Source organism: Podarcis muralis, chromosome 11 (genome assembly GCF_964188315.1).
Source record: "Podarcis muralis chromosome 11, rPodMur119.hap1.1, whole genome shotgun sequence".
Classification (NCBI taxonomy): Eukaryota; Metazoa; Chordata; class Lepidosauria; order Squamata; family Lacertidae; genus Podarcis; species Podarcis muralis.
In genome coordinates, this window is record NC_135665.1 from 49,123,001 (window position 1) to 49,137,800 (window position 14,800).

The 14,800-nt window shown below is 42.0% G+C and overlaps 1 protein-coding gene across 1 annotated transcript in view; it reads right to left on the bottom strand.

Moving 5' to 3' along the window:
- Positions 1-14,800, bottom strand: part of WDR70 (WD repeat domain 70) — a 119,490-nt gene that overhangs the window by 7,660 nt on the left and 97,030 nt on the right. The window contains exons 14-15 of the mRNA XM_028748764.2: positions 3,831-3,931; positions 1,267-1,346 (exon numbers count right to left, since the gene is read on the bottom strand). Coding sequence (XP_028604597.2) covers positions 1,267-1,346; positions 3,831-3,931 — 181 coding nt within the window. The remainder of the gene's footprint in view (positions 1-1,266; positions 1,347-3,830; positions 3,932-14,800) is intronic.

Consider the following 14,800-nt stretch of genomic DNA (forward strand, 5'->3'; position numbering starts at 1 on the left):
TGACCTTGAACAACTTTCACCAGCCTGAGTCAGCATAGTCAAAAGCCCAGGGATGATAGGAGCTGTAGTTTAGCAGCAAGAGGATAGGATGATAGGAGCTGTAATCTAGTGCCACAGATTCCTCACCTTTGCACAGACAATCATACATGGCTTGGTAACTGTATATACAAACTTGGCAGGTATGCTCAGGTGCAAGTGAAATGGTTAGTTAACAGAAAATAAAGCCAGACATTACAGCAGCCCTGGTGTCTGGTTCTCCACATCTCCTCATAATTCAGGAGTGGAAAGCTCAGGCCTGGGGACTCTCTATCTGCCCTTTAAGACTCTCCCTAGCAACAGCTCCATCCCAGGCCATACCCCTTCTCCCCAGGCCCCAGCTTTTACCAGCCCTGCTTCATGCTGTCCTTAAGGGCTTTGGTCTGGATGGAATGTGCCCTTGAACTTTGATAATTCCTCTTGCTTGCATAGATAAAGGGATAGAAAGCCCTGGCGTTTGCGTTCAGGAACACTCAGAATGGTTATGCATGAGCACAAATCTGATATGCAAGTGTTGCCCATGCAGCCTAATTCAGCTTTTGTTAAGTTTATTACCCTTAATAAAAGTACATTCTGGCTTTGGTCGGCTTCAGAATCTTAGGAATAAACAGTTATTTCTTACATCTGCACGTTATGTGAAGCGTGAAAAGTCAAACTTTTGCTGGCAAGTGGCAAGCTACACAATTTTGCATAAAGCATTTGAGGTTAACTATAAAAACCATTTCCATATGTGGAACGAAGGCTTCCTGAGGAATAATGAAGTAAAATGCCTCTCCTTGAAAAGTCAATGCCTAATCCCCACAGGTGAAAATGATGCATCTTAAGTAGCCGGAGGATGCAAAACTGAGATTCCCACTTACAATTTACTTTGCTAGAGTCGCAATACACTTTTGCTGGTGGGGTTAAGTCCCATTTAGAGAAAGGGGCTCATAGCACAGCCGTCACCACTTCTCAGAAAGGCTGAAGAATGTCAGGCCAAGTTGCTGCTCTGCTCTGTTGTTTAGTCTGTCGTTGGGACCAAATGAGTGGAGCCCCCTTTCAAAGCTAAAGAGCCCACATTTGGGTTTTGAGGAGGAGTGTGGCCAATTTAAGTCTTCCCTGACTCCTTCCTGCTGATTGGCAGGATTCTATTTTTAAAGAAAGGGCTTGTAGTCCACTAGATCTGAGCCATAATGTACAGGGCGTTAAAAGGATGTATTTAAATAAACAGTTACTTTAAGAGTTACTTACGTGTTATAATATAATCCTGCGTGAGGGTCTCAGCCTGCCTTTCTTTTCTTTTTGTCTTTACAACACACAGTTTTGCTCCCCTAGAGAGGATTAAAAAAGAATAATAGTACAAGAACTTGCATGCAAAGCGTTGAAATAAATGCTGGTGAAGTTCAAAAGCTGTTTTAACAGGAGAATCGTAATATACGTTTACTTGGAAGCAAGTCCCCACTGGGACTCACCCCTCCTAAATATGAGTAGCAATTTTTTTGTCACAAAATGAATTTGATCTTAAATCAATATTTTGAGGTAATCTGTCTGCTAAGAACCCTCTTGAATCTCCTCCTTTAGGCTCACCCCACTGCAGGTGGAGAACGGCCAGGGTAAAGCATCTATCAACTCTCTGTTCCTTTTCGTCTCTCCCTTCCTCCATGTAAATACATGGGTGTGGAGTCATCTTATTGTTAGTTGTAGTCTCTCTCTCTCTCTCTCTCTCTCTGTGTGTGTGTGTGTGTGTGAGTGATCCGAATCTGTGGCTGTTTGGATGTGCTCACCATCCCTGACCTTTGGCCATGCTGGCTGGGGCTGGTGGGAATTGTTGAGCACCAGCAACACTGGAGGGCCGCAAGTGTCCTATCCCTAAAGTAAAGGTAAAGGGACCCTTGACCGTTAGGTCCAGTCGTGGCCGACTCTGGGGTTGCGGCGCTCATCTCGCTTTATTGGCCAAGGGAGCCGGCATACAGCTTCTGGGTCATGTGGCCAGCATGACTAAGCCTCTTCTGGCAAACCAGAGCACGGAAATGCCATTTACCTTCCCACTGGAGTGGTACCTATTTATCTACTTGCACTTTGACGTACTTTCGAACTGCTAGGTTGGCAGGAGCAGGGGCCGAGCAACGGGAGCTCACCCCATCGTAGGGATTCGAACTGCTGACCTTCTGATTGGCAAGTCCTAGGCTCTGTGGTTTAACCCACAGCGCCACCTGCGTCCCTTTTATCCCTAAAGTAGAACGATATATAATCCTCGTAAGAACAAAGGACAGCTGGGTGTCTGGCTTGCAGAGTCACATATGTGAGACAACGTTAGAGGCCATGAAGTTGGGTTATATTTGTATCTTCAGTCAGACTTATTGTAGAAGCAGGTTCCTTTCGACCCATAAAGTTCAGGTCGTTAAAGGGGGCTGTCCGTTATGCTGGAGAAAACATTTTTTATTTTTATTTTGCAGTCTGGGTTGCAAAGCAGCACCTGGGCAAATAAAAACTTTTTGTGCTTGCTAGAGGGGACAAGACTAAGGGATGCCAGTAAGGCTTTGCAGGCAGACCTTTCTGTCCAGAATCAGGGAGGATATTAAAAATTTACACTAAAAGGAGGAAAGAGTAGTGGGGGGGGGGGGGGAGTCAGCCGAACCATCTATATTTCACTTTCACGTTTACTGCCTTTTTGATGCAAAGCGAATGAGGAGAGGCTGCCAAAACAGTGGGAAAGAACAGGAATTTGCCCATGTTTTCTTAATGTCTTCTTGAGTAAGAGCACAGCTGCATATGTAGATCACAAACAAGCAAACCGAGAGCACTTGCTCCTTAGCCTGAATCCACTGAATAAGTTTATTTAGTTAAATATTAAGCAGACAAATTAAGGGTGTATCAAAATGCTTTGCACCCTCTTGCAATTCTTTTATGACTCATGGAAATCTATTTACGTAATTTATACCCTGCGCCTTCAACATAAATGCATGTTCCCATGGTGGGCAATAGAGGTGCAAGATACAAAACAAAAATCCAATTCAAGAGTAATGATAAAAATAATTAAATAAAGCACACAAACTAATATGACAAACTAAAACAGCAGCAGCCTGTTTAGACAGGAAAATCAAAACAGCTCTGAAGATTTTTTTCCTTTTTCTTTTAAATGCTCACATTAGCAGCTCTTAAAAGCTTTGGGAAAACAGGAATTTTTGTCTGGCGCCTAAATGATAGCAATGAGGTCTCCAGGAGGGCCTCCTTAGAGACAGCATCAGACTGTAAACATCCTGGTTTCGTATCATGGTTTGGAGTCCAAGATTAAACCACAGTTTCCAATTTCATAACTGAAAACTCTTGTTTAAAGTAACCAAGATACAAGCAGTGAAGCCAGCTTGAGACAGGAGGAGTGCGTAGGGAATGCATGCACACGATGCTCATTCTCAGCTTAATAAACCATAGTTTATAAAGTTGGGATCATTGAATTGGAGCAGGCACAATGTGTCAGCGATGCAACATTTCAGAAACGGGATTCCAGAAATTTAAAAAGAGGCAATACTAAGTTCCAATGGGAAACATGGCTAGTTTGAAAACACAAACTACCGAAAATGATTTGTAATTATTTTTTTGACCACGATTCCCAGTCATCTGGGACTGTTGGCTTTCCTTTATATGTAAAACTGAATGAATAAATAAATATACAAAAAAGGAAAACAGGAAAACACAAGCTACCATTCCCCGCTCCTCGCCTTTTAAGAAGAAACAGTGAATTCAAAGAAATCTCACATCTATACAAGCATTTATACATTTTAAGAAATAAGGTTCAGTTGCAATTAATTAAATACCTTTGACTCTTGAAGGGGTCATAGTATACTTTAGCCAATCCATTCCCTGTACCAACCATGATTTGATTCAGCTTAGGATGCCAGAGACAACGGACAACACTCTGGAAAGTAACATTAGGTCTTGGTTAGTGATTTTTTAGTTCTGAAACCCAGGACAATACCCAGTTTTAGGGGGAGCTTCCCTTTTATTTTATCACATTTCACCTATCTTTATCTTCAGGTAATACTCAAGAGGTGCACGAGACCCTTAAGCCACAAAGACTCAGTCAATTACATGTGTAGAAACCAATGACCATTTACTTACTTACTTCTACACCATACTACATACTTCCACAGCAACTGCTGTTCGGGTGGCAAATAAAAGTCTAAAACAACCCCCCCCCCTCCAAGGGATCCTTTTTTTCCTCTGCAAGATAGGAAATTCCTAAACCAGCAATACAATATGGATATACAATATGCACCACTAACCATGATCTTGTGCCAGATGGAAAGGAAAAGGGGGCTTCCAAATTTAGGGCAACAAGTTAAATTGTAAAAGCCACACAACTTATTTAATAAGGGAGCATAAAATACAATTTTATTCTAACTGGGAAGCCTAAATTAAATTTAATACGACTTTGGAGCCTTTTAAGGCATTCTGTTATAGGATTCCCACTTTGTAGACCAAAGGGACTCTGTAGGCATATCATATTGCCAATTTCTAAACCATTTGGCCAACAATCCTACCTTTCCCCAATTTTGACCTCATTTCTAGTTTGCTTGAATGTTAAATATGGTTCATTTGCTTGCATGTACAGCAAAGTAAATTAATTTAGACATAATATATAACAATAAGGAAACAGACATGAAATGGATGAATTCCTAGATCCCAATTATTTCTGTTTACTCTTGTTTGTGTATGTTCGAGAAATTTGTTTTCTCTCTCTTGCATTTGTTAATTTGGAAATTCAATAAAAACATTTTAATAAAAAAATTTGAAATAGTTCTCTGTTAATATTCTCCCGGAAACTATTTATGTGCATAATCAGGTCAGCTAAAATATGCTTGTTAAAAAAAAAAAGTGGCATTAGAGAATAGCTTTTGCTATCCTATCAAAGATTCTTCAAAATTTGGAGTAGTAAAGCCTAATCTGTGTTTGCAACTGGGCACTCATGCAAGAATCTGCTGGGAATGTTTGAAGTACAGTGGTACCTCGGGTTACATACGCTTCAGGTTACATACGCTTCAGGTTACACACTCTGCTAACCCAGAAATAATACTTTGGGTTAAGAACTTTGCTTCAGGATGAGAACAGAAATCATGCGGCTGTCAGAGGCCCCATTAGCTAAAGTGGTGTTTCAGGTTAAGAACAGTTTCAGGTTAAGAACGGCCCTCCGGAACGAATTAAGTACTTAGCCTGAGGTACCACTGTATAGGGATATCTGTTTTAGATACAAGTTCTCATTCTTCCAGTCCCATGCTGCTTTGCTTTAATGGCTTTGTTTTAATGATGTAATTATACTCAGTTCGAAGACTTGGCCAGTCCTGTTGGCAAACCCCAATTGTGTTGTTTCCTGACATTTGCCCCTTCCCCAAAGGGTAGGAATAGCTCTTGCCTCTCAACTTGCACTGCCTCTTGGATTTGCAGCATAAAATCAGAGACAATCCTCTGGTTCCCTCCCTACCTTTGAGCTTGAGACGGTTGTGGTGACATCGTCTCTGGAATCATGTTGCACTTCTGAAGTTAGCGCACTTAGAGCACTTCAGAGGCACAGGAAGAACACCATACTAAGCCTCTCCTCCCCACCTTCAAACCAGAAAAGGGACAAAACTATTCTCATAAGGCCTCATGCAACCTGAAGAAAATTTCCAGCTTCTGTCTCCAGTTCCAAAATCAGGAAGAAGCTTGTTTTTGCAGTTTTAACACTATGCTTCTGAGCATCTCTGAAGTGCACCACCAATAACTCCAGCCTTCCTCTCATCCATGAAGGGGGCAAGGATCATTCCCACAGTTGCACCACCCACTCTGATGTCCTCCACAATCCCTGCACTCTCCATCTCCAAAGCGAGGAGGAAGCTTAGGCTGGTGGAACACTTTCCACTGCAAGCACAAGAGAAATTGTGGACCTCTTGAGCCTAAAACGGTTGCTTCTGCTTGCAACTCATTGAACAACACACACTTTTGTTCAATGTGTGGCTGTTTCTTTAGATGTGCACTGGGATTTCAGCTATGTAGAGCTTCCTGCCTGATAGTGTGTGATGCAAATATTCTAATAAAATAAAATGGAACATTAGGAAATGCAAAAAAGGAAAGTGTGCCTTTTCTTAATATGTACAGTGGTACCTCGGGTTAAGTACTTAATTTGTTCTGGAGGTCTGTTCTTAACCTGAAACTGTTCTTAACCTGAAGCACCACTTTAGCTCATGGGGCCTCCTGCTGCTGCCGTGCCGCCAGAGCATGATTTCTGTTCTCATCCTGAAGCAAAGTTCTTAACCTGAGGTACTATTTCCGGGTTAGCGGAGTCTGTAACCTGAAGCGTATGTAACCTGAAGCATCTGTAACCCGAGGTACCACTGTACTGTAGTCTTGCAAATACTCCGCTAACCCAGAAATAGTACCTTGCTTTAAGAACTTTGCTTCAGGGTGAGAACAGAAATCGTGCGGCGGCAGCGGGAGGCCCCATTAGCTAAAGTGGTGCTTCAGGTTAAGAACAGTTTCAGGTTAAAAACGGACCTCCGGAATGAATTAAGTACTTAACCTGAGGTACCACTGTATTGTTGTTTTCAAATGTTTTAAGTGTTTTTTAGAAAAAGTTTAATGTAAGCAATTGTTTCAAATATCTACCTACCTACCTACCCTATCCATCCATTCATCTATCTTTTTTACATACATCATTATACTGTAAATCACTTCCTGACGTCTCATGTGAAGCGAGTCATAAATTTAAACAACAAATAAATTACAATCTTGAATCTGTACTCCATTTAAGCCTATAGCAGTGTGTTAGGAAGAGTGAAATGCTTTACTTCCTTTTTACTTGGGAGTTCTGTAATAATGCTGCAAATGAGGCAGCTGATGTTTGAATTTCAACTGCACCCAAGAGACAAATGAGCTGAGTCAGAATTGTAAGCACTGTAATTAAAAGCAAGTCACAGGATCCGAGGCACTTCTGCAATCAGATTTTCCTTCTTGTACAAAATCAACTGGGGGAAGATTTATAGTGTTTTGCATAAACCAGCGCAAAACATTTGGTTAACCCTCTGGCCCCACTTGTTAGTTTGCGGCTCTGCAAATTTGGAACTCAGAAACAGTAAGTATTAGCTATACCTGAAGATGCAGTGTAAAATTCTATTGTCAGAATGCTATTACAGATTTCCTTAAAGCAGATTATTGCTGTGCTTTTCCAGTGGTTTAAAAGCGTTCTTTTACCATTTCTTCTCATAATATATAAGACACTACTGTTGTCTTTCAAACATGCATGCATTGACTGTTTCCTAATATAGATCTAATACTGTAAAATATTCTGGGGATTGTGAATGAGGACAATTCCAGCTCCTAAAAGGAGCAAAAGGGAGCGTCATTGCTGGGGGCGAAGCGTGGCTCTCCAGGCATCTCTCTCTCTGGCCCTCAGAACTCTCTCAGGCTACACCCTTCTCTGGCCTTGCTTTGTGTGTTTTTGCCTGGCTATAATTTGCCCTTTGGTAATGTATTTTGCTCCTGTGGATGGAGGACAGGGAGAAATCTGTTAAGTGTGTGTCAAAACTAGCCTACTGCAATTAGCATGTGGCCCTTGAATGGTTGCCCAGAAGGAAATGCAGCCCTCCAGGTGAAAAGGGTTCTCCAACCCAATTTGGAGCCAGTGTGGTGTAGTGGTTAGGAGCAGTAGTCTCGTAATCTGGGGAACTGGGTTCGTGTCTCCGCTCCTCCACATGCAGCTGCTGGGTGACCTTGGGCTAGTCACACTTCTTTGAAGTCTCTCAGCCCCACTCACCTCACAGAGTGTTTGTTGTGGGGGAGGAAGGGAAAGGAGAATGTTAGCCGCTTTGAGACTCCTTTGGGTAGTGATAAAGTGGGATATCAAATCCATACTCTTCTTCTTCTTCAATTTGCAGGAAGGAGGTACTAACTGCTGACAGAGTGTGTAGCTATTACAACAATGGCAGTTCCACCAGTATCAATTCTGCTAACCCTTCATCTTGAAGCAGCCCCAGCGACGAGTGTTTCCCAGTTTAACTATGGAGGAATCCAGTAACAACTCCAAACACTTTGCTAGTTAGTTTCTGAATACTACCCAGCTGTTTAAGAGAAAGAAATATTGTACCTCTACTGTACCTGATCTAACCTGCTATGCAAGCAATATGCACATGCTTCTCTATGTAAAATGTACTGGATTTTTGTGATTCTCCTGCCATGTTTTGGCAGGCATCATACGCTACAGCAGTGCATAGGTTCTGTGCCCATTTGTGTCTATTAGCTTGCTACCCAAGCCATAGTTATGCTAACTGGGGCTTATGGGGCTGTAGTCCAAAGTATCTGAAGGGCACCAGCTTGGAGAAAGCTGATCTAAGGGGCTGCATCTTCCCCATCTGGCAATATTCCCCTGGCACCCTTCAAAAAGCAACCCCAGAAGACCTTCTGGACATTACATGCAGGGAGCTGCTGCTGGAAGGGTAAAGCCAATTGAAAATCTCCCACATGCATTGACTTTTGCAACTTCCTTCATATATAGTCCAATAGCATTTTCATCCCATGTGAGCATCACCCATCAGTGGAAGTTAAGTTATTTGAATGCTAAAGTGGCTCTGTGTTAAAATACCGAATAGTTTGGCCTTCACTGTATAAAAGGGTCTCAAGAGATGTGTTGCTCCCACAGAAGGATAAGCTTGTAAAACAAGCAAGATGATACCTTTTATTGGGCTGACAAGCCTGTAAAATGCAGGGCATTTTTATGCTTCATCATTACATTCCCAAAGGGAACAGTTCTCTCTTTTACTGCCTTGTCTCAAGAAGGACTTTTGTAAGTTGACTCCTACTAGCAAAGCGGAACCTTTTGTAATCCAATTAACAGAGGCTTAGTTCTCACAGATGGGCAGAGGATTGTACCATTCCACATGTTTCAATGTTTCTTTCTCTTTTTTTTAATCCCTGAATGCAGAAAACTAGCAAGTCGAGGAAAACTGTGGAACGCCCTTCCAGCAGATGTCAAAGTGATAAATAACTACCTGACATTCAAGAGACATCTTAAGGCAGCCCTGTTCAGGGAAGTTTTTAACATGTGATATTTTATTGTATTTTTGGTTTTTATGGAAGCCGCCCAGAGTGGCTGGGGAGGCCCAGCCAGATGGGCGGGGTATAAATAATAAATTATTATTATTATTATTATTATTATTAAAAGGCTTTCGCTAAGTCTTCCAGCTACCTTCAGAGTTTCCAAAATGCCGAGATTTGAGGAGGGGGAGAGAAGAAAGTGGAGGTGCATGCTGATCACCCAAGTCCCACTTCCAATCTGAATTGGTACAGTCCATGTACAGGTTGATCTCTGCCCGTTTGTGAAAACTAGCTCAAAGTACCTACTATAACTTGCCACTGGTTTTTCCCCCCAGGGGTATGCCTCCAGATATTCTTGGCCTCCAACACTGATCAACCCCAGCTAGCAAAGTCAACAGCCAGGATTATGGGAGTTAAAGAGTCCTACAACATCTCCAGAGCACTACTAACCCTTCATAGTTCTATAGCAGAGGCAAGAACGCTTGTTAAACGTCACCCAGCATTGCAGGAAAAAATGGTTTTAAGAGTGAAGACTGGCAGTTTTCATTAAATGAAAAAAACTTGCTTCATTAATTTTAAAGAGAAATTGGTTTAATAAAAGACGCTGTATCAGTTCACATTTAATACTGGGATATAGAATGGTACTACAGGCATGAATCTTGTGCTCATTTTCTCTTTCCTTGTCTGCATAGCTGTCAACCTTGCCTTTTTTTGCAGGAAATTCCCTTATTCCAGCGCCGTTTCCTGCTGCTTCCCACTGCTATCCCAGATTGTTAGATATCCCGTAGACTGTCCCTGGTACAGGTAAGGCTGCTGATCCCTTATTTTCAAATCTGAAAGTTGACAGCTATGCTTGTTTGTCCAGCCCAGTATTGTTTAAGGCTGACATCTGGGAGAATCTGGTGGCAAACTCTACCCTAAAAAGAAAACATCACCCAGAGCTCAAGAGTCTAGACTACTTATAGTAAAAAAAATCTACAGCGAGAATTTGGAAGAGGATAATCTGTTAAATCTCTACAATGAGAAATAAGTTGAGAATTAACTGAATTTATAAACTTAACTAATAGTTGTAGTCATACATGCGGAACTTGTCAACTGCTTAAAGAAGTTGGATTAGCTGGCTTTGAAGTGATTTTTTTTTTAATGTGCCCATTCACATTTGGCTGAAGTCTGTACTAAACACGTTGTTTTTTATTAAAAAAAACCTACTGGTGATGTCATATGACAGCCACACTTGCCTTAGGCTTAGGCTATGAGCCAAGAAGCAAAGGCCTGAGGCTTTTTTTCAGCTGCAGTAGTCTGCATTTTGGAGAAAGCATGTTTGTTCTATTTGACTCCTTTCCGTTACAGATGGCCTTAAAATCTAAATGTGATGGAAAGGGATTATGAAATTTGCTCACTCTTCCATCCTGCTGTCAGTATTGGCTGAAATGTTCCAGTGGTGAAAGACAACCGAGCCAAAGAGAGGAGAGTGGGAGATAACTATGAAAACTTGGACTGAAATTGGAATATAGCAAGATTTATCAGTAAAGAGGGATGGGAATAGTATACCACTCTTACAGAGCAATCCTATATTTATCTGCTCAGAAGTAAGTCCTGTGGGGAACACCCTGAAAAGTGGATATAGGATTGAAGCCTTAAGATAGTAATATAGCTGACTTGTGGAGGTATGTATGCATATACAGTTGGAAACAACAGAATACATTTTTAATTTAAGAAGCGTTTCCAGCCAGATGAAAAAGTCTTTGCATTAGGTGTTTATTTTGTTCTGCTTGCCAGCAACACAAGCACCTATGCTATCTGGCAGAGATGTCCAACAGTACACAAATTTCCTCCTTTAAGTTTTCTGTAGATTTCAGGGGACTGGTTTGCATATAATGTGTTATGTGCCTTGTCCAGCATCTTCACTGCCAACAAAACGTGATCTGAAGCCATAGTTTATTTATTGGGTTACAAACCCTTGTTTGTTTTACTATGGTTTGGTTTTACATGCAAACTCAGCGCCTTCCTTAACCATGGTTTGTTGGGCCACCCCACCCCAGATACTCAAACTACAAGGGCATGAGCAGCTGAAAAAGAAGCCAGACTAAGAAGAAAGATGCCATGGTTTCTTTTATTGCCTGTGGACAGCTCATGGTTAACTGGTGATCTGTTAAGCAGACCATGGCTTAGTGTTATGTATGGATCAGCCTGCATTTCAAGCACAGAGAGGACACAGCGCTAAGATGCTGTGAGAGGACGACAATTTTGTGGAAAGACTGAGAGCCAGTGTGGTGTAGTGGTTAAGAGCGGTAGTCTCGTAATCTGGGGAACCGGGTTTGCGTCTCCGCTCCTCCACATGCAGCTGCTGGGTGACCTTGGGCCAGTCACACTTCTCTGAAGTCTCTCAGCCCCACTCACCTCACAGAGTGTTTGTTGTGGGGGAGGAAGGGAAAGGAGATTGTTAGCCGCTTTGAGACTCCTTCGGGTAGTGATAAGGCGGGATATCAAATCCAAACTCTTCTTCTTGTGAAATGGAGACTAATAGTATACCAGCTCTCCCTAAAAGCCTTCCTCTATATGAAAAAAACAGCACCCAAGCTGCCATTGCCAGACAAAACAGGGATCGGACCAAACCAAAGGAAGGAGGAATGCTTCTGTCAGAAGGCAGCACTAGACCTTTGGCCTAATGACAATCCTGAACTTTGGGGGGCTGAACACACAGGCTCTTTGAAGCTTAGGAGCAGAGAACTTTGTCACATTTGACTGCTCTACCTATCCCAAACAGGCTATACCTACTGTCTTTGATAAGTCATTTGTTTTTCTTAAAAGAAAAAAAACCCATTAGCACTGTGGCTTATCTGGCACTGGTTTGATGGTTTAAGATGTCTAGTTTAGGTCTCCACCATGGATCAGAAAGACATAAAACTGCCAGCAACAACTGCTGCTAAGAAAACATTTCGGCTTTACACGCTTGCCTCACAAGTGCCAATTTTGCTTTCTGCCTCAGTGGTGATGAGGCAATGTGGTGGGGCCTGTTTGAAGAAGACTGTTCTGATTTGCTGCACTTGGCTGCCCGTGCAGTGAGATAAGCGCCAAAGACTCGGAACACGTAAAGAGACATTTTGACAGCGATGATCAAGCATTGACATTCTGCTTTATATACACACATACACACATACACACGTTGAACTTTCCTTGGGTGAACAGGAGGACAGTAAATGAACTCTGGATTTAAACAATGTTTTTATAGGCAGGGATCCAAGAGACCTGTGCATGCCTGGAAACACCTTAGGCATGTTCCAAGATGGGCTGGTGTTTTCAGGCCCACTGCAGTCCCTTGTGCTTAGGAAAATCCCTCAACCTTCTAGTCTTCCAGGGAGCACAATGAGCTCCAATGGATTATGGAAGTCTGAAGAGCACTAGAATGTTCACTAACACTGCATACAATCATTTCATATGTTAGCCACAGATTTTAATGTCCCTCAGAGAAACTGCAGCATCAAAATCATAAGCAAGCATACCAGTATGATAGTATTTCACTATTTAATACTGCAGTAGTGGGTGAAAAAACCTGAAAGAACCTAACATTTCATAGTAATTTTATGATAGGAAACATGTATTCAGCCCTCACTTTTACATACTACACATTCTGAACTCCCAAATGTCGGCGGAATGGGCAAGTTATGAATGAAAGCAAATAAAACATAGTACCTAACAGGTGCTAAGACATGCTGTAACACAGATGAAATTCCAGTTAGGCCCTGGCATGGCATAATCCTGTAGCTAGTGTAGTAAGCTGACCAAAAGGTTTCGTCCAGAATTGGGAAATTTAGATTCAAGTCCCCAATCAGCCATTAAGATCACTGCATAGCCTTTGAGAAGCTTCTGTCTGTGAGAGCATCTTATCCCACAGGTTTGCAGTGAGCCTAAAATGAGATAATCACATGGATTGTGCTTTGAGCAATTCAGGAAGAGGACAGGTATATCCATTTATACAAATAAGTAACTTTCTCTGCTCTGCATGAAGATAGTAGTAAGTTCCACTCATTCCTTCCTGTGCTGCAGAGGACCCAATCATAGCTCAGCAGCCGCTCTCTGTGCACCTAGAACCCCTACTGTTCCCCCTGCCCTTAACTCTTTCTCTTCTGGATAGAGTAGAATTTCTTCCGGCAGAAAATGTGAGCTTCTTCTAGTGTGCAACTGACACATTTGTTGCTCTAATATCCAACCCTCTCCATTCAAGTCAACTGTGTGTCCGGGTTTACAGCTCCCAAGAACATGGGAACACCCTCCCATCAGATGTCAAGGAAATAAACAACTGACTCTTAGAAGACATCTGAAGGCAGCCCTGTTTAGGGAAGTTTTTAATATATGATGTTTTATTGCTTTATTATTATTATTAATACAGTGGTACCTCCGGTTACGAACTTAATCCGTTCCGGAGGTCCATTTGTAGCCCAAAACCGCTCGTAACATGAGGCGTGCCTTCACTAATGGCGCTTCCCGCTGCTGCCAGCGTGCGACTTCTGCTCACATCCCAGGGCAAAGTTCGCAGATGGGAGCATTTACTTCCGGGTTAGCGGAGCTCATAATCCGAAGCATTTGTAAGGGGGACGGTACGTGAAACGAGGTACCACTGTAATAATATTCTGTTGGGAACTGCCAAGATTGGCTGGGGAAACCCAGCCAGATGGGTTGGGTATGAATGAATGAATGAATGAATGAATTTCAACAACAACAGCAAGAATAATAGTATTGTGCTAGGGTGCCCAGTTACAAGCAATACCTTCGCCCTGGTTGTCTTTACTTCCAAACTGTGGCAGTTGTGCTGCTGAGTCTGATGTAGTCAGCCACGAGAAAGCAGATGTCTTAAGTCCCTAAAATGGCATGGCCGGACACCACAGTGACATGGGCCATATACATTAGCAATTATGAACCAGCTGGTCTCTCCAGTCAGCCAATAAAACCTCTCAACAGCACCTTTTACATCAGCAATGGTGAGCTTGTGGCCCTCCAGTTGATGGACTGCAGCTCCACCCACAAGGCCAAAGGTCAGGCATGATGGGTGCTCTAATCCAATTGGCCACAGCATGCTATCCGTGTTTTACATTATCTTGTAAGGGACAGTAATTGCTCTTACGTGGTTAACAGCACTGCTTCCATAGTAGACAACAGCTTTAAATCAAACAGATGTGCACAAGAATAATTAATTTAACTAACAGCACTTTAATGTATTGTACTTCATACAACTAACATTTCAATGCTGCTGTTATCTGTCCTAAAGCTGGCTAGAAACTATTTTTTTTCAGTCACTCTTCCAACTCCCATTGGCATACAAAACTTCCAAGATTGTAAAATAATTTATTTTAAATGGATTCGTTTTAAAATACTTGTAATGTAAGGCTGGAAAACATATACCACCATCATTCTGTTCCCAAAATGCATGACTAGTCCATTGAGATGAGTAGGAATGTCCATTATTACCCCTGTGGAATAGACAGACTGTCTGCACATTAAAATATTATGCTAAACTTTTGCCTAGAAATGGACAAACCAAATAACTCAAGTGTGAAGCTCCTTTGGAGCCCATCCTATGCAATTGGCCAACTACAATAAATAAGGTGGGAGTTGAAAAGTTATCCACAATGCTGTGAACATACTGTCACAAGCTTTAAAATGCTCAACAGCTAGGAAAAAACACCAGTGTATCTGTCTTAGAATTTTTTTGGTAAAACACACT